At 47.1% G+C, this 23,944-nt stretch overlaps 2 protein-coding genes across 21 annotated transcripts in view; one reads left to right on the plus strand and one right to left on the minus strand.

Moving 5' to 3' along the window:
- MYBPC1 (myosin binding protein C1) overlaps nucleotides 1-23,944 on the plus strand; it is a 339,911-nt gene that overhangs the window by 88,468 nt on the left and 227,499 nt on the right. For 19 of the 20 annotated variants that reach the window (XM_086919135.1, XM_086919143.1, XM_086919137.1 and 16 more), the window contains exons 3-4: nucleotides 3,082-3,099; nucleotides 5,395-5,436. In XM_086919135.1, the coding sequence (XP_086775261.1) occupies nucleotides 3,082-3,099; nucleotides 5,395-5,436 (60 nt within the window). The remainder of the gene's footprint in view (nucleotides 1-3,081; nucleotides 3,100-5,394; nucleotides 5,437-23,944) is intronic. The other variant, XM_086919136.1, reaches the window with a different exon arrangement.
- Nucleotides 7,052-22,024, minus strand: LOC147751251 (uncharacterized). Its single transcript, XM_086952952.1, has 2 exons — nucleotides 21,955-22,024; nucleotides 7,052-7,665 (listed from the first exon to the last, which is right to left on the minus strand). Exons 1-2 carry the CDS (start codon nucleotides 22,022-22,024, stop codon nucleotides 7,052-7,054), a joined length of 684 nt encoding a protein of 227 aa, XP_086809078.1.

Consider the following 23,944-nt stretch of genomic DNA (forward strand, 5'->3'; position numbering starts at 1 on the left):
GTACACTGTAAAAAGAGCAAAACAAATCAATTACACGTTAAACAAGCATTTGTAATGCAATAGGTCTCACATTTACGTGAGTTTGAGCTGTTGACATTGCAAATAACAATGCCTTTTATTTATAATTGTCATTTACGATGCCTATAGCTAAAACTTGCGTAAATGCATGACCTATTGCATTGCAAATGCTTTTTTTTTCAAAATGTCCCTCTTTCAAAATATTGCATCTACCCTTGGTGCATTTCTAAAAACTCCTTAAACCAGATCAGATCTATTGCACGGAGGACCAACCCCAATCATTAAAGTGCTTCTACTCTGCTTGTGGCGCTGAATGGAATGCAGACTTGAGCTGTGGACCCAGAACACTCTAGTTCCAATCTCGGCGTTCCCACCTAAAGGGAATTATCCTGGGCAAAACCTCCTGTCTTCCTTCTTCCTGTTCACTTCGCTTCCAAAAGGCAATCAATGTTTGTGTCCAAACACCACATGTCGGGGCGGTGGGGGGGAGGGGGTGTTTGGTGCTGGCGGCTCTGTGGCGTTTTATAGCACTTTGTACATGTTCTGGTACAAGGCGGGAGGGGACTTTCGGCCCAGGGTACATAAACCTAGCTACAGAGGCACAGACCAATATATACCCAAATAGCATTCTGCTGTGAAAACTTCTCTCATTCTAATGTCTTCCTTTTATGGGCACCGATAATATTATTTTTGTTGCTTGTCATTATATCACAAGATTCTGTAGAAAAAGAGAAAGCAAAGTGGTTTCTTGCCGCTACTATTCCTCATGTGAGGTACTAGATTTCATGTAAATGTATCTGGCCTGCTTCTTAACACAGCATGTGCAACCCCCCCTCCCTGCTATTTCAGATCCAAGCACCATCTCGGTGGGAAAGGTGAGGTATTAAATTCTCCCCAGGGTGTTTGCGTTGTCTGCTGTGGAAATTAGCGTTTTCATAAATTAAAAATGTGGCTTTATCGTTAGCAAAAGACGACAGCTCCATGTGCTTCAACCCACTGAAATAACAAAACCTAGCGCTCATGCAAAAAGGAGCACGCCTGATATTAGGCACTATATTTAAAGAAAAAGGCTCAAGCTTTTAAAGCCGGTAGAGAGTAAACCCATTCCAATCATTAAAACATATCTCGCCGGCACCCCACTCAAAAGAGTAGGACGTGCTACTGTGTAAATAAACACGAACAGCATTAAACTGGATGGGTTCGACTAGAATAGGAACAGGTTTTACATTAAAAATATCTAGGCAGACCAGAGCACGCGCCCAGCCCCAGCGTGCAGCTGGATGATGGCAGCATGCGCCGTGCACTCTCTTTAATTGTATCTTCTCGACAGTGACACCGTAATAATCTAAGTAGTGTCTAAGTAGTGTGGTAGCCACCGTTTGTGTTCGTTTCATTAATGTGTGCACACTTGCCTCACGCACACCCAGTGTCCACAGCGGTCGCGCGAATGACAAAAAAAAGTGCGGACCCATTATTCAAGGGACAATGTGCAACGCCGCAAGTAAACAATCCAGTCCGGATGGGCCATCCGAGAAAGAGACAGGGCGGTAACAAAGAAGCCTCATTTTGAATCACAAGCCAGCGTTTATCATAAACAATAATGCCAGCCAATCAAAATGATGGGCGGGCTTCAACTCCACTTCTAAAATCTCCTATTAAACAATATGTCTCGCAGAGCGACCAGCGCATGAATGCTGCAACGCTAGGCGAGACCTAAAAAGGAAGGTATTGCAGGAAGGATATAACATTGTGGGTAGGGTATGCTACTAAACAAAACAATCTCTGTGTCCCCTCTCTCCTTGACAACAAAGTGGTATGTAATAACTAGAATTAATAGAAACAAATTAGCAGTGTAATTGGAAATTGTTTACAAATATTCTTCCTTTAGTTGAGGGTGCAGCATTGATCACCACGAAATTTCTATCATTCAACTTATTCCAATTTCAAAAGCTTCTTTTTTCCATGCTTGCTTAAATGAATCCACCATTATTACATTTATGAACATACAGTCTAGTCAAAGGATGTCATGAATTTTCCATGTTTGCTATTTTATTAACCTTCTAATAAGCCTATTACATATAAATGTGTGTTCAATACCGCAATGTATTATGCAGTCCAAAGGATATATACCTATTTTGATTTGACTTCTTTTGGGTGCCTAATGACTTATATAATATTGCGTGTCCTCCTCAAACGTCCAAAAATTGACCTTTTTTCAGAATTTGTGTCTTGAATTTTGACAGTTTGCCCTGAATGTATCACTCATTGCCCTAAAGTTGCATCTATGCTAGGTGCTCACTCTACTCCACACATTAGATAAGACACCGCACAGACTTTCCAATGTCACCTCACTGTCACCTGCCTTTGCAGTGGGGCTGGAAAGAATTTAACCCTTTGATAACCAAACTGTGAGAATTTCAATGCAATTAAATTCCCACACATGCCACAAAACCAACCATAGTTTCAGAAGAGCACCGACATTTGAATTCAAGGATCCTTGAGTTCACATTTTATCCTCTGTATCAAATAATGGACAAAACACAGCATAACGGGTGGCCCATAACTCAATACCAGACGTATGTCAACAGATATTGACTCTGACGTACATTTCTTGCCAGAATGTTTTCTGTCCTACCTCCACCTTCCACTCATGTTCCCCTCTCCTTTATTTTCAGTGCACTATACTGACGTATTAGTAGCCTTTTGCCCATAATTTAAAAATTGTTTACACACACAAATAAAAACTGCAGTTTGTCCAGGTCATTTTATAAAAACAAGAGTTCACTTCCTTTAAATCTTACCTGCATCACTTTCTGTCAGAACACAGGAATTCCTTCACCTGACTCTCTTGCCTCCTACCGGACATCAATAGTTACCTCACATGGTTTGCTCTTCCTCCGATACTCTGGGTATTATGTGTACTTTAGAAGAAAGCCTCACAAAATGTCAAATCTTGCATCTGCAAAGACATAGCATATTTGGAGTAACCTAGACAAATTGTACAACATTTAAAAAAATCTCAGTCTTTTACAATAACCTTCTTTTTTATGTTTTACTTTGCAGGAATTGAACTTACTCCAGGTTAGTACCATGCTTGTCTTGTATGTCATTTTCTTAGTGGGGGTAACGGCTCTTTTTAAAAACGTGTTAATTCGCCACAGGGTAGTAGTGGAAAATTTGCTACAATATTGGTTCATAAGACACCATTCTAAAATATTTTACATTTCCAAGAATTGTATAGCGATATAAAACCTTTATGTTTTGCATTCCCAATCATTTTATGACGATACTAAAGATAAATCTTCCTTACACAATTTTATAAATGTTAATATCTGGGCTTCTCTAACAACTACCTGTTTCATTAATCAGGTGCCAGATGTAGGTGGGTAAATACTGGTCGGTAACGCCGAAATTCGGTAAATTTCATTGTTACTGACCGGTATTTAGAGATTCCTAATGTAGGTAAGGAATCAGTAAATAAGGAATTGGTAAATACCGATTCCTTAATACTGATTCCATATTGCTCTTGCATTTAAGGAATCGGTAATACTGATTCCTTGAATGCAATGTAGGAAGCACATTGAAGAGTGCTTTTGAGCCTTAAGAAATCGGTAATTACCACCCACTTCAAGTTGGTGGTAATTACCGATTTCCCTTTAAAAAGCACTTTGTTGCTTTTTTTAAAGTGACAAATGGCACACATCCATGCCCTTAGGTCATGTATGTGCGCCACATTTGCACACATGCACATTTCAGGGGTGCAACAGGGTGTCCTTTGGACACCCTGGCACTCTTCAAATACCTCCCAGTATTACCAATTCTGTAATACCGAATCGCTAATACTGAATGTCTTCACATTCATTCCTATGGGCCTCCAAGCCCATAGAAATGAATGGGTAGGTATTCCTTATTACCGAATCTCAATTACTGATTTGGTAATAGGGAATATTAAGGATTCTGTATTTTTTACCGAATCTTTACCTACATAGGAAATACCGATTTCTTAATAGTGAATCAGTATTTCTCATTTACCTACATCTGGCCCCTGGTCCCTTAGATGATTAGGGGCTTGTTTATGAGTTTGAGGCTTTGGGAGGTGGCTGCCACGCCACCACCCTACTCCCACACAGCCAAACCTCACCATCTCCCCCGCCAGATTATGAGTTACCTCTTTGTCTGGCGGGTGGCCCTTTGGCACTCCCACATCGGTGCCTATTAAAAAGGCACCACATTGGGAGCGCCAAAGCCCATTCCTGTACTGAATGGACTTTGCATTCAATGCCATGCAGGAAAAGGTGTGCATGCATACATGAGACATACCATGTGCCCCCTGCATGAACCCTCATGCGCAGGGGAACCCCCTTACTTTCCTGACTGCCACACACTTTTCGTGGCAGGATCACCGCCATGAAAAGTGTGGAGGTCATGAAGTCCTGATATGCATGGCTGTGCCACAGGGGATCCCCAGTGGTTGCGGATTGTCCCAGGGCGGTCCAACCGCCAAAGTTGTAATGCGGCGTGATTATAACTATTCAAATGTTTAATTCTGGTAATCATTGCAAAGTTTCTGTTACCTTGCCATGCAGGGCCTGTGTCCTTGTGCAGAGGTCACTAGGTACAGGGCCTCTTCTTCCTGTCCACTTGGGATTAATTATGGGGATATCAATGGGCAATGCACTTTTGAAATTACTCTTGATCAATAAACGCCACAAATAGTTTCAAGAACATACTTAATTTGGCATGTTTGTATTTTGGAAAGTTTCATGTAGAACCATTGATTGAGCCCAAAGTTGTTATTGATCCAAAAATACTCTTCATATGGCTAAGCAAAGTTGTTGTTTGTACTAGAACCAACTGGTACTGGGGACAGGAGTCCATGGCCCTAGAACGAATTTGGAAATTGTGTTTTGGCACCCCTCCTATAACTTTTAATTTCCTTGACCACACTGTGTTATGCTTGCCAGATTCAAGAAGATTTATCACATGGGGCAAAAGTGATCAAGTTATTATCCTAACACAATTATTACGTTTTGCTATTAAATTACATGCTGTTGTGAATGCAGTTGTGGCAATTACAGTGGGATAAGGTGCAAGATTGCATAGTTAGTAGTTCAAAAATTAGTCGGCAGAAGTAATGTACGTAAAGATGCTTAATTATTAATTTCTACTACATCATTATGCAGCAGAGGTTTAATATTCCATGGGTACATACAATTAGACCTATTACCCCTACAGCAATAGTCTAAGCAACAGAATATTGCTAATGTGCAAGAACCTTGGTCTCCAATGCTTTCTTTTCTGTGCGGTGTTGGGTTGCCTTTGCCAATGGTATTCTCAGCTCACACATACCCTCTCAACACTGTACTTTCCACACAGAGCAACACAAAGACACACAAGATGGGCCTGAGGTGGCCAAAGGTGAGTGAGCCTCCACTGCTGCCTGCAGTAGGTGGAAGTAAAAAGAGCATCACGAAAGCTGTGCTGACTGACACCTGTGCCCGGCTGTGTGCTCTTTCTACATTATGGTTTCCTTCTGATATGCTATGGTGTCTGTAGGAACCTGCATTGGCCATTTAAGTAGTCTAGCTTGAAGCTTATTGGCTGTCAGTTTTGTCTGCATGACCGCATAGCTTGAGGAAATATGCTTTGCCATATTTTATATCAAAATGTGGATGCGATGATTATGTAGAATGGTAGGATTGGTAACAGAAATCTGTGAATGCGATAGCTGCTAAGACTAGCTTGTTAGCGTTAGGGTGGGAGAGTATATGCATGAAATGCAACGCTAACTTCAAGGGATGCTGGGTTAGCAAAATCAGGGTATGTTCGATCATTCAAATGAGTAAAACTATCAAATCAGCCTGCATGATATACAAACCGTACCGTGAAATTGATCCTAACTTTCTAAAAAAAAATCTGAAAATGTGTTCCTATCCATAGTCTAAGGCATAGGTATAAACACATTTTTGAAATCTAAGTGCTTGAAATGGGATGACGGTACAGCCCTTCGTTTCCAACTGCCAATAAGAGAATTAACTCCCTGTAGTAATTCACAATGAACCTTGTTCGCGCAATAAACAGACCACGCAGTGTCAGCGTAAAAGGCCATTTTATTAGACCAGAACTGCGAATCTGTACATAACTGTAACATCAACATAATAATAATAACAACAAACCCCCACTCACACTCCCCTCATTCGTTTCACTCGTTCCGCTTCATCACCAAGCCCTAGAAGCTCCAACCATGCTTTATTCTTGCCCCTCAATCACTCGTCATCCAGCCCCACTCCTTGTGTCGTGCCATTCACGCTTCTTTCCGCCCTACGAACTCCCCCCCAAGGAATGGGTGTGCCCGCTCTTGACCCCCCTGTCCCTTCAAATCCTGCCTACAGCAGCTCTGGCCTAAACTGGCAACGCTATAGACCGACCCAAACACACCTCCAGCTGCCGGGTGGGTGGGTTGCCTTTCGAACTCCCTCCCGATGGTGCCAGGCGCAGGAAGAGGAAGTTCCCTTCCTCCCCTGTGCCTAAATACCCACCCCCTAACTCCTCCCCTTCCCCTACCTGGCCTATCCCTGCGCGAAAGACCCCGGGGGAAGACTAGTCTGCGACTCTGCTTCCCCCGGGGCCCGGCATCACGCAATAAACAGACCACGCAGGGTCCGTAAAAGGCCATTTTATTAGACCAGATCTGCGAATCTGTACATAACTTTAACATCAACATAATAATAATAACAGCAAACCCACACTCACACTCCCCCTCATTCGTTTCACTCGTTCCGCTTCATCACCAAGCCCTAGAAGCTCCAACCATGCTTTATTCTTGCCCCTCAATCACTCGTCATCCAGCCCCACTCCTTGCGTCGTGCCATTCACGCTTCTATCCGCCCTACGAACTCCCCCCCCAAGGGATGGGTGTGCCCGCTCTTGACCCCCCTGTCCCTTCAAATCCTGCCAACCAGTGAACCCCCTGTAGGGCGGTTCACTGCCCCACCCCCCTTCCGGGGCCGCCAGTCCGCCACACACTCATCATTCACTCCCTGCGACACCAGATAGCCTCATTCCACAACTTGCTCACCACATCTCTCATCTCAATCATGTAGTACGCATTGCCCAGCTGGGACAAGTGCACCCCGTCATCCCTGAAAACTAAAGGCTCCTCCAGTCGTATCCCGCCATGAGCAATAACCTTAATGTCTTTGTCACCGCAGTAGAGTCTCATAGCCCTATTGAGCTTCCTTCGAGCCTTCTCGATGGCCCCATGCTTCATAGCCCCTCTCCACACTTTCCTGGGGACCAACTCTGTCCAGGCAATGCAGGTCCCTGCAAGCCTCAATTTCAAAACCTCCAGGTCCCGTTGCATGAGTTGTAACAGTGCCAATCCGGACAGTTGCACCAGGTCATTCTCCCCCAGATGAATGATCAACAAATCTGGACATCCCCTCTGTGGGACCATCTTCGCGAGCCAGGGCAGTAGTGCCCCCCATCGCATGCCACTTCTGCCCCACCATTGTACCTCGTGCAAGTGTCCTTTCAGTCCCAGGTTACGGCCGTAAACCTGCTGCTCCGCATATTTGGAACCCCAGTGCACGAAGGAGTGCCCGACAATCCAAGTCACCGTCTTACCGCCCGGTCCACCCACGCAGCCTATGAAGAAAAAGATGTTAGAACAAGAAAAGACAGCCTGAAGCACCAACACCCTGCCTGGGCCCAACCTACTTCCTCACATACCTCTCACAACAGCGCGACTTCCAGAGCCCAAGTTTCCTGATCTTATCCTAGGATCAACCCAACCTGGCCGCCGCAGTCGCAGCCCCAATCCGGAAGGAGTGGGTCCCAAATCCAGCCTCATCCATGCCCAACCACCTCAAAGCCTTGCGCAACACAGCCAACAACTGGCCCGCCGTCACTCTTGCGCCAGATGCATGACAAAAAATCTCACCCCCAGCCACATTCCCCGTCCCCAGGAAAGTTCGCCATTCCAACACTGGGCAAACCGCCCCGCCAGTCTCATTCAGCCACACCCACTTGCCCCTGCCCAACTGATCAGTTTTTGAGCACCGCAGCCAAATACCCAAGCGCCCCCCATCCACTCGCACCTCCTCAAACAACCTGCCAGCTCCTCTTCTTGTACCCAGAAGCTCAGACACCCGAAATGCCCCGAAAAACATCCACACCATACACAAACGAAAAAGACCCACCTCAACCAGGTCATAACAACATTCCGGCAACACCCCAAGCAGCCGGACCAACAACTCAAACGTCACTGCCTCCCTCAGCCTACCCCCGACATCCCCCCCATCCCCACGTTCCCTGCCCCAGCCCCGCAACATTCTGCTCAGAATCACATCCTTAGTTGGGTCAAAGCCCAGGAACAAAACACAGTAGAAAGATATCCCCGCCAATTTACCAGAGATCGTAGCCGCAGTCAAACCCCAGTCCATGCAATCCACACCTCTCAGCCCCTGCTCCACATCTGACTCCACACCCACAACGCCAGACACCGTCCAGCCCATGAAAGCACTAAATTCAGACCATGCCAAACGATAAGTCCTCCTCGTGGTCTCAGCCAGCGAACCCTCTACCAGACCAATCATCCTCACTCCCCCAAGGCCCAGATGCCGGCCGGCAGCTCGGTCTTGCACGTATCCGCTCCCGGTGCCAGGCGTCGAAACCGCTGCCACTGCGAACGAGACAAAGCATCCGCAATGTCATTATTCGCCCCAGGGACATGCTTAGCCCAAAACACCACATTCAACCGCAGACACGCCAACATGAACCTTCGCAACAGCCGCAGCACTCGCATGTCCTTTGCCCTCTGATGATTCACCAGCTCCACCACCATCATATTGTCGACGTGGAAGAGCACCGACCTGTTCCGAAATTCCTCCCCCCACACCACCAGTGCCACCAATAAAGGGAAGAATTCCAAGAAGGCAATGCTCCTGCCCTGTTTGATCCAGGAGGCCGGCCAGCTCTCCGCACACCACCTGCCGTTCCAGAAAACACCAAACCCCACTGACCCAGCCGCATCAAAGTAAATTTGGCATTGCCAGACCGCCCTCTCCTCATCAAAGTCCAAAGACACACCGTTGAAGTCCTGCAAGAAGGTAATCCATGTCCTCAAGTCCGTCCTCACCCCCATGGAAATCCTAACCCTGTTATGTGGAAGCACTGCCCCCGACATGGCCATGCCGAGCCGCCTGCAGAACGTCTGCCCTGCCCGCACTACCCTACACGCAAAGTTAAGGAAACCCAGAAGCTTCTGCACTGGCCTCAAAGGAATCCGCCGTTCCCCCACAGCCCACTCCAGACATGCCAGAATCTCCGTCACTTTGGCTGTGGGAAGGCGCGCCAACCACTGCACCGAGTCCAGTTCGATCCCTAGGAAGGTGAGGCAACAGCTGGGACCAGCCGTCTTCTCGGGCGCCAGAGGCACCCCAAACTGAGAGGCCATCACCTGGAACCGCGACAGGGCCCTGCCGCAATCCCCGGTATCCGACCTCCCCAGGAAGAGGAAATCGTCCAAGTAGTGGGTGACTTCACGACACCCACTGACTCGCACCATGACCCACTGCAGAAAAGTGCTGAAAAGCTCGAACAGAGCGCAGGAGATGGCGCACCCCATGGGCAAAACCTTGTCCATGTAGATGGCCCCCCCAAACTGCATGCCCAAGAGTGAAAAATCCGCAGGGTGAATAGGCAGGAGACGGAAAGCAGACTTGATGACACACTTCGCCAATTCCGCACCCGTCCCACAAACCCTCACCAGGCGAATCGCATCGTCCACCGACGCGTACAGCACTCTCGAATCCTCCACTGCAATAAAGTCGTTCACTGACTGACCCTCCGGCCACGACAGATGGTGAATCATCCTGAACTCCCCTTCCTCCTTCTTCGGCACCACCCCCAACGGGGATATGATCAGGTCTTGCAACGGCCAGTCAGTAAACGGGCCAGCCACCCTTCCTTCCTCCACCTCTTTCCTCAACTTAGCAGCCACTACACTCGGCAATTCTTTGGCAGATTTCAGATTCTCGGCCCAACGGCACTCCCTGGGACCCTGATAGCCCACCTGAAAGCCCTCCGTGAAACCCCAGAAGAGCCGCGCCGCAGCCTCCTGATCCGGGTAGCACGAGAACCACGGGGCCATCGCCTCCACCTTAACCGGTGTAGGCGCCCTTCGGTCCAGGTTGGCCCCGCCCTCTGGCGTTCCTCCATTGCTCCGAGGGTGTGGTGAGCGTGAGGCACTGCGTAAGGGCATGCTTTCCGCCGCACTTCGAGCACTCGTGTTTGAATTTACAGGGATACCTGGAACAATACCCCTTATTGTAGCTCCAACAGGCCCCCGTGGAATAACCCCCCGGCTTGGACTGTTGCCCTGAGACAATGGTGCTGGGCACTGTTCCACCCCCCGCCCCGCCTTGGGCGGGACGCGGCGGAAAAGACCGATACACCACAGGTAGGCCACTGGCCGTGTGAGTGGACGCCGTGGAGTGCGAAGACGCCATCCACTGCATCCAAAGTTCCTGATCCACCTCCCCCCAACTCTTCTCGGGATCCGCGCTAACCCTAGCTCGAAACTCCTCATCTTAGCTTAACCAAGCAAAACCCCCGAACTGCATCTGGGCCTTGCGAATGATGTCCATGTACTTAAAAAGTGCAATTGCCCTGTCTAAATACTTCTGGCAATAAACACTGGCATAGATCAAGAACGCTGACGTCCAATTCTCCATTGTCACCGGTACCCTAGGGCGCCTCGTCAGCTCCCACTCCTCCTCCTTAGACCCCTCCTTAGCCTGCACCTCCCTATGAAGCAACTTAAAGACATCCACAAACTCAGGTCTCCATATCCGATCCTTGCGTTTCTCCGAGAGATGCGACCCCAGAGGCATCGCCAGCCCCATATATGGGAGCTTCTTAGGTACCTTCACTCCCTTCTCCTCCTTACCATCCCCTTTGTCCGTCTGCACCCCCAAAGTCACCGACTTACCATCCACCTTCTTACCATCCTCTGGTGGACCGCCCGATGGCTTCACGGCTTCCCGCACTGAACCGTCCCCCCCACCCACCGACCTGCAAGTCCTCTTCCGTCCTTCCCCCCCCCCCAAGCTGCCCACCAAGCTCCCTCACCTGTGAGTGCTGAGGTCCGCTCCCGGGGCCGTCCTCTGGAGTCCGTCACCTGGACCGCCGCCGACCCGGCCTTGGTCTTCGTCGCCGCTTTGTCCTGTAATACACCAAGGTCGCCGTTGTCCGCAGCGCCGCCTAAGCCTTCCAAGTCATCCCGCACCTCCCCGTCCTCCAGCTCATCACTCTCGGCACCATAATCCAACTCAAGCACCGGTTCCAGATCCACTCCCAAACTGTCCACCTCCTTCACCGCACGCTTCACACCTTTCTGCACACCTCCACGCACACTAGATTCCCCACGTGCTGCAGGAGCCCGAGCCCTCGGTGGAGGGACAGCCGCCGCGGACTGCCCTACTGCTTCTGTCCTGCGTCTTGGAGCCGTCTTGTGCCCCGCCAGGCCCCCCCGGGCTCTGCCGACAGCCGCCGGCTTAGATCCCCTCCCACCCCTCAGGTCGCTCCAACCTGAGCGGGCCCCAGCACCATCGGGCCTCAAAGCCGTCCTGGCCGTCCCTACACCTGCCATACCCCCTCTGGGGGGGTGGTCCTGCACTGCCTTCCTAGCCCTGACCCTCCGAGACTCTTCCTCTCTCTCCGCTTCCCTTTCCTCCTCAGAGGTCGGGTGGGAGGGCCCTCAACCTCATGGCTCAACACTGCTCCCACCCTGGCTCTCGTCTCCTCGGCCCACCTGACCTCCTGAATCTGCTCTAAAATCCTCTCTCCCCGGGCCCTGTCTTCTCAGGAAGTGGCACCCCAGATCTGGGGGGGGGTTGGGGGGCGGGCAGTAGCCAAAAAATTCAGCCCCCTGGGGGGAAGAAACCCACCTGTGGGAGACTAGGAACCCAACCAGGCCCTCCCATGGGAACCAGGGTGGGGGTCCCACCCCGGCCCCCCAGGTCCCCCACCGCCACCTGCCTCGCTATGGCCGGGGGGCCAGCCCTAGAGCTGGTAGACAAGTCGATGGGGGCCTCCTCCTCCAGCCCCCCTGCTTCCTGCAAGGTATCCCCAGTCAAACCCTCCCCAGGCGCATTGAAAACCGGCTGCCCGGCAAGCCCGGGGGCCCCCTCCCCAACCGGTGCACCCACCTGTACCAGGGCAGGCCCAGGAATGCTGTCTGCCTGCCCCTCCCCCTGCGTAGCGCCAGCCAGCACCAGCAGGGGCCCTTGGGGCGGAAGCGCGGGGGGCGCGGCCCTCACGGCCGCCCCCGAGGCCCCAGGTAAAAACTCGAGCGGAGGGAAGGCCCGCAGGGGCAGGCTCCTGCGTTTCCCGCCCCTCGCCGGGTCCTTGGGCACTCCGCCCCCCCTCCGATCGCCAATCTGGCCCGCAGAGTCCTGCTCGTCCTCCTGACAGGCCACCACTGCGGCCTTAACCCCAGCCGAGGCAGCGCGCGTGCCCCTGGTGGCCCCCACCCAGGCCTGGTCCAACACCCCCAGCTGAATAAGGTCTTCCCGCCCGGCCCTCGCGAGCAACAGCAAGGCCTCCCGGACCTGTTCCGCGGATACCCCCGACATCTCGCCAAAAACCCCGCTTCAGGCGTGAACCAGCAAACCCCAGCTGCCGTGAAACAGCTCCGGCCGAACTCCTACCTAAAACCTGATGCTACGCTAACCGAAAAACTAGCCCTGAACTAACCTCCTTTCGAACTCCCTCCCGATGGTGCCAGGCGCAGGAAGAGGAAGTTCCCTTCCTCCCCTGCGCCTAAATACCCACCCCCTAACTCCTCCCCTTCCCCTACCTGGCCTATCCCTGCGCGAAAGACCCCGGGGGAAGACTAGTCTGCGACTCTGCTTCCCCCGGGGCCCGGCATTGAGCAGATTCAGAAAATCCCTTAAAAACCTTCTTTTTTCCACTTGAGCCGATACTTTGCTGTTAAAAAATTCACAGTTAGACAGCTAACTTTTTTCTATCCTGCCAAGAGGGGGGTACATTTTTTCTCTAAACATATCAATGATAATAACACCTAGAGATGTTTAGTTTTATAAACTTGTGAACACAACTCAAGTAAGATGAGCAAGGGTTTGGACAGGTCAACGTGCAGGGAGCCCCTGAACTGTTATCTAAAGAGACACACCCCTCTCTGCTCAACCTCTAAACAACTCCTTCGTTGGCAGGAAATCAATCAATGAACACTTCATCCCTTTCCATACAGTAATCGGTCCTAGATTTGATTATCACTAAGGAGGCTCTCTCGAAAAGGTGTGTCAATGGCCAATCCAAGCTGAGTACCAAATCCTAACCCTATTTAAGAACAGGTTCTTCCCCAAAGTGCTGGCATGGGCTTAACTAAAAATCATTCCTGTACACACATCAGATAGGGGGTGGTGCTTTGATTTAACATACAATCATGTTCAAAACACAGACTTTACACACCTTGTAGCTGTAAAATTTCATACACGTGTGCGCCATATTACTTCACCTCTACTGCAAAATAGGTTACATGTCAAGCTTAATGCAAACCCGATGGACAGCTGTACATATCGACGTTAACCTACACATTCAGAAACGTTCTACCTCAGATAATTATTCTAGGCTGAAAAGTGGCACAGAATTAGATGAGATAGATATTGGGGTGCAAGTTATCATTGTAGAATTTGTATTTTTGTAGCTGGAGGTGAATAACATTTTGCGAGCTATTGATGCACGGCAGCATGCCAATGCCACACTGTACATGGCTCATGCACATTTCCGTTTAGAACTTTTAGAAAAGTTGCTTCAGTGGCATGTGTACTGACCAGAATGCGGCGACATGCAGACTGCACAGAATGATACCGCTCACGTATCATTTTAGGACAAAGTCTGCCTGTATGCAGAGGCTTCAGGCGCGGTCTTTTGTCTGATGACATGCGTTCTTCTCTCATTTAAAGGGACAACATCAACGCTCAATCACCTTTCACGGTTTATATGAATTTTTTAAATTATTTAAGGACATCATATCCATTTGGAGAGATGCAGTGCCAATTTTTTTTAAAAATGAAATCTTTCTGGACCTTATTTATGGCACTGATGGAGTATTCACTCTCAAGCGATGTAAAATAAATTATCACTCGTCCTTGCCCCATGGTTATGTGATCTCATCAATCCATGATGTTGTAATAAATTAAAATTTAGGAGAAAATTGGTCATTATTAAAGGGGTGATCCACACCCTTCTGAATGAAAACATAAATCTAAATATTCGTTGAAATGTCCCTTTAAATCTGGTGCAAAATAAGTTACATCACGCAGGAATGATTGAAACTTGCAGAGATGGAACTTACAGTGCTTGGGAACTCGTAACCAGGAAACAAGCCTTTTGCATTGGTCTAGATATGAAATGTATTCTCTGTGAAGTAACCTCAAAAATAGCTGGTGTTTGGTGACGCAATTCCAACTATTTCTCAAAAGTGTGAAGTGGTGACCTATTTCTCTTCTGATTCGAACCGGGTTTTGTGAAGAACAGAAAGAAATGTCTCAGTTTGAAAATATTACAGTTCTCAGTGAACAGAGCGTGATTTGTGAGGTTTAAAATAAAGGCTTCATACGGTACGTTGCTTATAAAAAAAAATCCATTGCTTTACGAAGGAATTCAAATGGTTCCAAACCTTTGTTCTTGTGAATATGCCATGGTTGTGTTGGTTACCATCAACAGGTAAACCAAGATACAAAATGCAAGTCCTACTGGCCAACATACTTTTAGAGTGCTGTCTGTGTGTCAGCGGTTCATTGCCATAAATCCAAAGTGTGACCAGGTAACCCAGTATGCCATAATATTGCTGTTGAAATATCGGCCTGCAACAATAATGCTTCCACAAAATCTACAATTAGTATCGTCAAGGTAAGTATATATAGGTATGTAAAGATTTCCTAGTCTTAATACACATTTACTTGACATGAGTGGGTGTAGGAGGCTTTGGTATATTCCTCCCAGACAGCCCACAATAGACGAATTAGATGTGCCTGGGTGGGCCATCTCACGCAGGATGGGAGGGCGGAGCTTCCCCACTTGCAAGTCAATATGGTGTGCCCTGCCTTCTCACAAAGAACTTCCCACTAGCCTTTTGTGCCTGCAGGCAGACTGGTACCAGGGCAGGGAGGCAGGAAATTACAAGCACTTTTGAAAGGGGAATCTCTAGAAACTTCTCCTACTTCAAAGGAGGCACCAAGCCTAAAAATGTGACTCTCATACTCACTCTTCAGGTCACTTCTGGATCTGTGGAAGACTCAGAAGAAGGAGTGCTCTGCTGCCCATTTGCCGTGCTGCCTGGATAAGAAGGGTTGGACCTGCTCCTGGGGCCCAGGGCTACCAGAGTGATCCAAGGGCTAGTTGGCTGGCCTCATGATCAGAGCCTCATGGACAGAAAAGGCTCCAACCATCTTGAACCCTACACCTAGAATGTGCCTGTTCTGAGTCCTAATCCACCTCCCCCAAAGTAGTGCCGCCCCAGTCCTGGGCCCTTGGCAATGCGGATAAAGGTGCTCTGCCAGCCCAGCTGTGGTCCCCATCAGAACTGAAGCAGCCCAGCGCATCAGAACCGATGCAGCACAACGCATCCAGATGATTCTCAGAACTGTTGCTGCATGATGCAATGCCCCACATCAAAGTAAAACGGTAACATTTTCTGTGGGCCTACCCTCATCCCTGTATCTGGCCCTCGCTCCATTGCCGTCGGCCTGAACTTGTAACTTTGTCCTAGTACGACCAGATAACTACAGTTTCCGCTTTGTGCTTTTAAGCACTATTTTTACCTAGACCTTTGAAGATAAGTTATTTATTGATGTTCAACTAATTAAAATCATTTCATCACAATTTGTAAATTTGATTTTTAAAAAGTTTTATCATAACACAAATTCATTCACGTCCCCCACCCACCAAATGCTGAAATTTCATTACAAAAAACACTAATAAAAGATCATTTATGATCTATTCATTTCTATAACAATTGATCTCAACCAGTTTGAGCCCTTCATATTATTGCCATTGTTTCCATTTTGGCCCATCGTCGTACCCAACCTCTATCGGGTGCAGTAGCACTACTAGTCAGAAAGACCAAAAGTGCTTTATGCATAAGGTGCTTCATACGAGGAGTCTGGACTCTGGGTATGACACAATCTGCATAGTTTCATCTGATTTTGGGGCTATCTTCTGTCTGAAACCCATATTGCACTCAGTGCCTCCATTTATCAAAGAGAACCAAAGTGCTCCATGCTAAAAGTCTGTACATAAGATTTTGATCCATTTGCACCACTAATGTTCCTACTATTGCTTCCTACTATTGCTGGACAGAATGACCCAAGTGCAATGTACGAAGGTGCCTTGACACTCCCATGTCACAATTGGTTCCCCATTACTGTAACACTCAGGCTGCCTCTTAGGGTTCTGCAGACTTTTTTCTCGGAATCTAAAGCCAAGTAAATTTATAATTGAAAAGAAGAATTTAGAGACTTGCTCAGCTAAGCCTTTGCCTTCCTTTTTGTAGTGAAGCAACTGCTTTTTTCATAAAATTCAAAATGGCCCTGATAGCTGGCACGATTATCCTTTTAGGCAGCAGAGAACCGTTGCCATGCAAGATCTGACATTTCAAACCCGAATACTGGTTGTAGCCAAAACAGCCACAGGGATTTTAAACCTCCACAAATGCTAATCATGTGAATTAGGGACTCCTCATCTTGGTCTCACAATCTGAATCATGTATTTTTTCAGACTTCTTTTGACCATACTAGTAGCACCTTAGTGGGATCAGGCCAAAGTGCAATCTCATAAGATGGTATCTGGCCTGGTTTAGAGAGGCTGGCACAGATATTCAGGAAGAACCTGGGGCGTGTAGAGATCAACTGCCCACCTACCATGGGCTTTGGCCTTTAAGTCCCATAGGTCGTGTTCTGGGGTGATTGTCTTTGCATTTTTCATTAATAATGTAGCTGTTAATTAGCTGGGAAAATGTTTGCATATTATCGCTTCTGCATTCAGAGCACAGATAGAATTTGCCAGTAGAGATCCCCATGCCTAGCTTGGCTGCTGAATTTTATCCGAAAGAAGGTATTTAATTGTGCTGGTCAACACATTTTTTCAATTGTTGGCAGTATGAAACAAACTTTGCTCGCCTAACCAAGTCCTGTTTTTATTAGGTTGAACTCTGCCTAATTTTGACTTGACTGGTGCAATCGGGAAGAGCAAATAGCCGCAATAACAAGCCCATTGTTCGTCATCAAGCAATTCAAATAGCTAGTCCTTAAACATAATTGCTCCATATGAGATTGTTGGCATTAGTTTGCTTGCGTCTACCTTCAGCAAGGCCTTGTTTTTTATCAGGCCATGTTTTTGTTTTTTAATCGTCCCATCATGCACGTCAGGTGCTTGGCTGTCAGTTTTAGGGTACCTAACTGTGCCTTTTTGCCACCCCTTTCATCAAGGGGTGGCACCTAGATATTGTCACTCTTTTTTCCCACGTACCATTTGAAATAAATATGAATCAAAAGATGTAATCCAGCCATTATTGCGATAAGAAGTGAGAGGCTGAGATGCTAGGGTGCGTTAATGTGAAATATAAGGTTATTAATATTAGTACTTCATCTGAACACTCGCCGCTTGTGCAGTCGGGGGTGTGGGTTCCAATGATGTCTTTCTTGGAAACGATCTTGTTAAGCGGCCTTGAAGTGTCAGCAGAGGCTGTCGTCGGGATCCGCGTGAAACACCCTCCTGTCATGGGATTGGCCGATATGCTTTGATCACATACTTGCCAAGCACGGCCTCAGTATGTCAAGTCGCTCTCCACTTGAGCTGAAACTAAGTCTAAACATTTGTTTGCACTGTTTCCTGAGAGCATACATTGGTGACCTTTCACACCGCCTCTCCCAGCATTCTTTGGGATCACTTACACCGTGGCGTGGGAAGGCGCGCAGTGACCGACTTGTTAGAACATTTGCCGCTTGGCGCGTGCTCTAAGGTCAAGGTTAAACGGCGAGTGCTGAGCACCCCGAGAATGATTTATTCCCACCCGTCTGTCAGCAGGCAGTGTGTCCACGGACCCGTGGTCCTTCTGGATACGTTTGACGCGAGCGTGAAGCAACCATAGTAATGAACATGTTAAAGTTGTAACATTCATTCCCAAAGGTCGACTGGCCACAGTTCTGTTGCTTTTGCTATATCTGGGTGTTGAGCTGGTCCTAATGAGGTGAAACCTTTGCCCAGGCAGTATTAACATGTGCAAAAATGACAAACAAGTAACACCATCACAAAATATGTAGCATTATGTAAAAATATTTTCTTTTCTTATAGAATATTTTAGTCTACCCGCTGCATAATTTAGTCCTATCCTGTCTGCCCTTTTGTAAGTCTACACAATAGGCTGGTGTAGAGAGGTACCTTGGCCAATCATGATGCTTTAATTGTCGTCAGTAAAGTCAGGCAATATTGTCTTCTCAAAAACTACGGTGTGTATGGCATGTCCATACAGTGAGAGAGGGATGCTTCCCAACACATACTCCTGCTTCTCCTTCTCTCTCCCCCTTCCTATATTCCTACATCTTTCCACTCCCCTTCTCTCATCTTCACATCTTCATGGATTTTTCTTATTCTGTGTCCTCTCATTCGTACCTGCCCCGCTCTTTGATTATTCTCTCAATTTTTCTTTCCTTCATCATCTTGGTCTCCCCTTTCTTTGCTCATTCATTCCATGCTTTCCAATTTTCTTTTCCTCACCCATCACCATTCTTTACTTATTTCCTTCACCTTCCATTCTATCGTTTGCACTTTTTCTTTTCTTCTGGTAATTTTCTCTCTCTTTCCCTTCCTGTCTGTCTACAGCCTCTTGCTTCCTATCGCTTTTCCTGTACCTTGTTAATCTTTTCACTGTTCGTCGCTCTTTCTTTGCTTCTTCTCTCTCTTCTCCATCTCCCTTTACTTTGTCTGCTTTCCCTCTTTCTACCCTCTTACTACCCTCTTCCCTTCCTCTTTACCTCTTTTATCTACCTTTCTCCACCATCTTTCTTTCAATACTTTCTTCTTATTTCCCCTATTCCTGAAACCATTCATTCATTTTTCTTTTGTCATTCTCTCACTACCTCAGCCTCCTCTTTTTTTATTCTGCATTCTATACTTTATTCTAATCCTTTCCATTCTCCTTACAAATCTGCGCTCACGTCTACTATTACCCTATTCGTCCACTTTTTTTCTTTCTTTCTGCCCTCTCATTCCCACTCATTATCTTCCTCCAGCCCATTTCCATAATTTTTCTGCTTCTTTTTCATCTCTTAATCTACTGTTTTCACTTTCTGTGACGTTTTCTTTGTTTCTCCTCCTTTCTCTATATCAGCCTTTCAGAACTTCTCTAAGCATTTGCCTTCTATCAGATTTGCTGTTTCCCTTTTTATGCCGTTTTTTCAGTCTCGCCTAGTGACGCAGCGCATGCGATGCTCGCCTTGGCGAGTCCTATAGTCGAAGGTTTCTCAGCCAAAGGGAGACAGGAGGTGGCATGCACGGACAGGAGATGTTCACTTGCAGACAGGAGATGTGCACTCCGTACGCGTGCACACACGTATGCGTACTGTCCCTGCGTGAACACAGTGCGCGCATTGCGCTTTCACTTTCACACCGTGCTTTATCTTTAACTCATGCCTCTCTGTTATTGTACACAGGCGCACACAGTCAACAATGGCGCCTGCAGTTTAAAGACCCTCATCCCCATCCCGCCCCTGGGTGCTGAACTATAACTTTTTTCTCTGACAAGCGGAGTATCATGGGGTTTTCGGTCACGTTCACATCTTTTTTTTTACCCTCAATGCTTGTTCCTCCCTTTTTACAAAACCTCAGGATCCCCTACCCTCCCTCTGGAATGTTGCACAAAAATCAGGAAGTGGTCATGGCGATTTTACACTGAATACTCTGTCTTGGGGACTCATAACTCCTCATCTCCTTCACGTATAGGTCAAGACATTATTTATATGTACATACATACAGGTTTCTGTGTATTCAGGTGCATTGATATATAGCTATATAATGTATATGTAAATGCGTGCATACATACTGTATTTACATAAGCTTCTAACACACACATTCAAAAATACACTGACGCTCTGTAGACACAAGCATAGAATGTGCCGATCTCTAAATATTTACAAAAGGGGATGATGGACGGAGCGTTTGAGCAAATCAAACACTCACCCCCAGTCAACTGATCTGGGTTTAATCCATCACCATTCTTTAGCTCACTCAGCCACCCCAGTTCAGACATGGCCATATGCAAATCAGTTTGACCCAGTGCCTCATGGGAACAGTCCAGCCCGAACTGCCAAGCCATGTCTTCCCTGGACCAGAAACAAGCATCCTGGGACCAGTTTCGGATTCATAATCCTCATCAGCCAGGCTATCTTGAATCCAGTGGCCAAGTGAGCAAGGGACTCACGTCTGAGCATACCCTGCCAATTTAGGGCGAACAAAGCGATACAAAAGGGGATGATGGACGGAGCGTTTGAGCAAATCAGGTGCATTGATATATAGCTATATAATGTATATGTAAATGTGTGCATACATACTGTATTTACATAAGCTTCTTACACACACATTCAAAAATACACTGAGGCTCTGCAGACGCAAGCATAGAATGTGCCGATCTCTAAATATTTAGCATGTATAAACTTTCACAGGTTGGTGGATCATTAGGCAGCACTACAAATCTCTCACAAAGGAACCTTTTTATATATTTTCAAATCTTAAAAAATTAAACTTTGCATATTGTTTTTGTTAACAAGCCCTCTAGGTGAAGTCGTGATCCTTCCTGGAAGGATTTCGCTGTTGTAAAGTAAAATTTAGTGTGTGCGAAATTAGCATACTTTGTTTTTGCATAATTTCAGACAAAATATTCTGTGTGATTACTGACACACAAATCCTGCGCTATATTTTAGCAAAAAACACGACGTCACATCCGTTTTAGACGTGACAAAGTTATTTAGCACACACGCCAAAAAAAAAAACTGCCCCAACAGCAGGCGTTTGTATTCTGGTTGTCCACATTGTTCCTGTGCACTCTTGCTAAATATGCGATGTGGCATATAGAGTAATTTCGGTAATGTTACATAAGAAGCGTAACCCAGAATTAAGCAGCAAACAGGAAATTTCACTTGCGCCTCGTAAAATGAAGGTGTATGCCTATACTATATACCGCCTGCTGCACTGCTAAAGTCCAGTTCTGAGTGGAAAGATGGAAAATATTCTATTTTTCATGAATATCTAATTCCAGTTAAGTTATTTACTCAGAAGAGCTGACTAGTGTGAAAACTGGTTCCCAACTCATGTAGATGCTGACTGGGTATTTTTCGCCATGCATTTAGTTGTTCTTAATGCACGTTTAGTTGTTTGTCAGTCTTTCTTTTTTCCATCAGTTGCCCTTGTAGGCCACCTACAGTCTGCCTGATTCCCCAGCTACAAAAATGCCTGTTTCCCCCCCCTAATTTGCCTACATACCTCCCTACCTTTGTCCCTGCCTCTCTGTTCATATTCATCTACCTGTCTGCCCCCAGGCCTGCCTACTTGCAGACCTCCCTGCCGGTCTGCCCGTAGAATCCTGCAGGCATAACTCTCTGCCAACGTACAACTACCTCTACCTACCTAGGGTCCTGCCTGCCAACCTCCCCCTTTCTATCTACCCACCTGTCTGCCTGCACGCACTAGCTGTTTATGTCCTCATCTACCTACCTTCCCATTAGTATGTGCCTCCCTACCAGCCACCCTGCCTACCCATCTACCCACTTACCGGTCTGACTGCCTTTCTGCCCAAGTCCAACCTACCTTTCTGTCGTTATCTCTAGTTATCAGCCTGCATATCTGCCCACTTACCTTCAGAGTTGTGTACAATGTATATTTGTATACTTGTTGTGTACAAGCTCACACCTACAGACACAGGCATGTAGCTTTACGTCAGCGTGTGTGAGCATGCACACACACAGCAGCAATATAATCATGTCTACGCACGTGGACATGCAGGTTAGGAACGCACGCATACCTGCACGTACATATGCATATATTTATGCATGCGTGCATTTATTTTATTCCACACTCTGGAGCTAAGACCTGAGCCTGCATGTCAGAGCTAGTGTCAGGCTTACCAATTGTGGGATTTACTTCTCTGCTGATGTTGAGAAACGGATGGGAGGGTGAAGAGGAGGGGTTGGGGGAGAGGGATGCGGGAGGGAGGCAGGGAGGGCTGTGTGCATGTGTAAGCCAGGATTCCGCTCGGCTTTCCCCACTCTGCAAACTCACCGGATCTGTCAGCTGGAGGAACAAGCATTTGCAATGCAACAGGTCTCGCATTTGCGAGAGTTAAAGCTATTTGCAATGTAAATGACTGTGCCTTTTATTTATGTGTTAATTAGCAAAACGGATAAATAAAAGGAATTGTCATTTACATTGCCGATAGCTTTAACCCTCGCAAATGCGAGACCTTTTGCATTGCAAATGCTTGTGTCTTTTAACTGCTGCATCTAATTGATCTTAAAATACATGCACAACTGGCGAACCTTTCATGAACTTCATAAATTGGCGAGGATATGCTTTTCTAAACATTCACATCTCACACATAAATCTTTGCACTCTTGCTGTGCTATCTATAAAAAGATGTCTGAGGTTATTGGACTTATGGGTTAGACTCAGTAGCATGGAAGGGTTCAAGTTACCCACCTTGGAGGCACAAGCAAATTTACTACTGGAAATCGTAGGAGTGATGGTTTCTGGACCTCAGATATTGAAAAAGGATTTTATATAATACTTACTAATGATTTTCATTACTCGAAATCTTAGTCCTCCCCATCAATCAATCAATCAATTAAGCAGGGATTTGTGATGCGCACCATTCACCCGCAAGGGTCTCAAGGCGTTGGGGGGTGAGGGGGTTCCATGCTGCTTCGTCTCATCTGAAGAGTCAGTTCTTGAGGCTTTCCCGGAAGGCTTGCAGTGTGGGGGTTTGTCTGATGTTGAGTGGGAGTTCCTTCCAGGCCTTGGCTACGACATAGGAGAAGGCTCGCCCCCCCTGCTCTGGCTCTGCGGATGTGTGGGATTTCGGCTAGTGCAAGATCTGCGGATCGGAGGCTTCTCTTGGGTGCGTAGAAGGAGACTCTTTCGTTGAGATTTTGGGGTCCGATGTTGTGGAGGGATTTGTAGGCGTGAGTGAGGAGCATGATGGCCACTCTCTTTTCGATGGGGAGCCAGTGGAGTTCTCATAGGTGTTGGATGATGTGGTGCTGTCGTGGGAAGCCGAGGACAAGTCTGGCTGCGGCATACTGGAAAGTCTGGAGTTTTAGGAGTAGAGATTTCTTTATTCCGGCGTGGGGGGCGTTTCAATAGTTTAGTCTGCTGGTTATGAGTGCGTGGGTGACGATCCTTCCATTCTCTATGAGGCACCGCACCTCCCTGACGGAATACACTTTTTTCATGTTTCATAGTCTAAACCTTCCCTCAGCCCAGAATTAGCTCCTCTTTTCTCATGCTCTGCTTCGTTTGAAAGCTGCATTGAGGAATGAAGAACATATGGATCGAGGGTGGGAAGTAAGACTGTGATAGGGAGGATTAAGGTTTCAGGTAGGGCAAATAAAATACCCCAAAACCCATCCTTCCTGTCACAGTACTTACTCACAAGTATATATACATAACATTTCTATATGCAATACCTCAATGCACAGACTACAATTCCAATCAGTTCTGCTTCCAAACGGAAGCTTTAATACCAAGAACAATCATGAATACTATTATTTATTACATACCAGCTTTCAGAACTCTCAAACCAAAATTAACAGATTGTCCCTATTCCAAACAATAATGATTTACAAAAGTG

This window comes from Lissotriton vulgaris, chromosome 1_1 (genome assembly GCF_964263255.1).
Source record: "Lissotriton vulgaris chromosome 1_1, aLisVul1.2, whole genome shotgun sequence".
Taxonomy (NCBI): Eukaryota; Metazoa; Chordata; class Amphibia; order Caudata; family Salamandridae; genus Lissotriton; species Lissotriton vulgaris.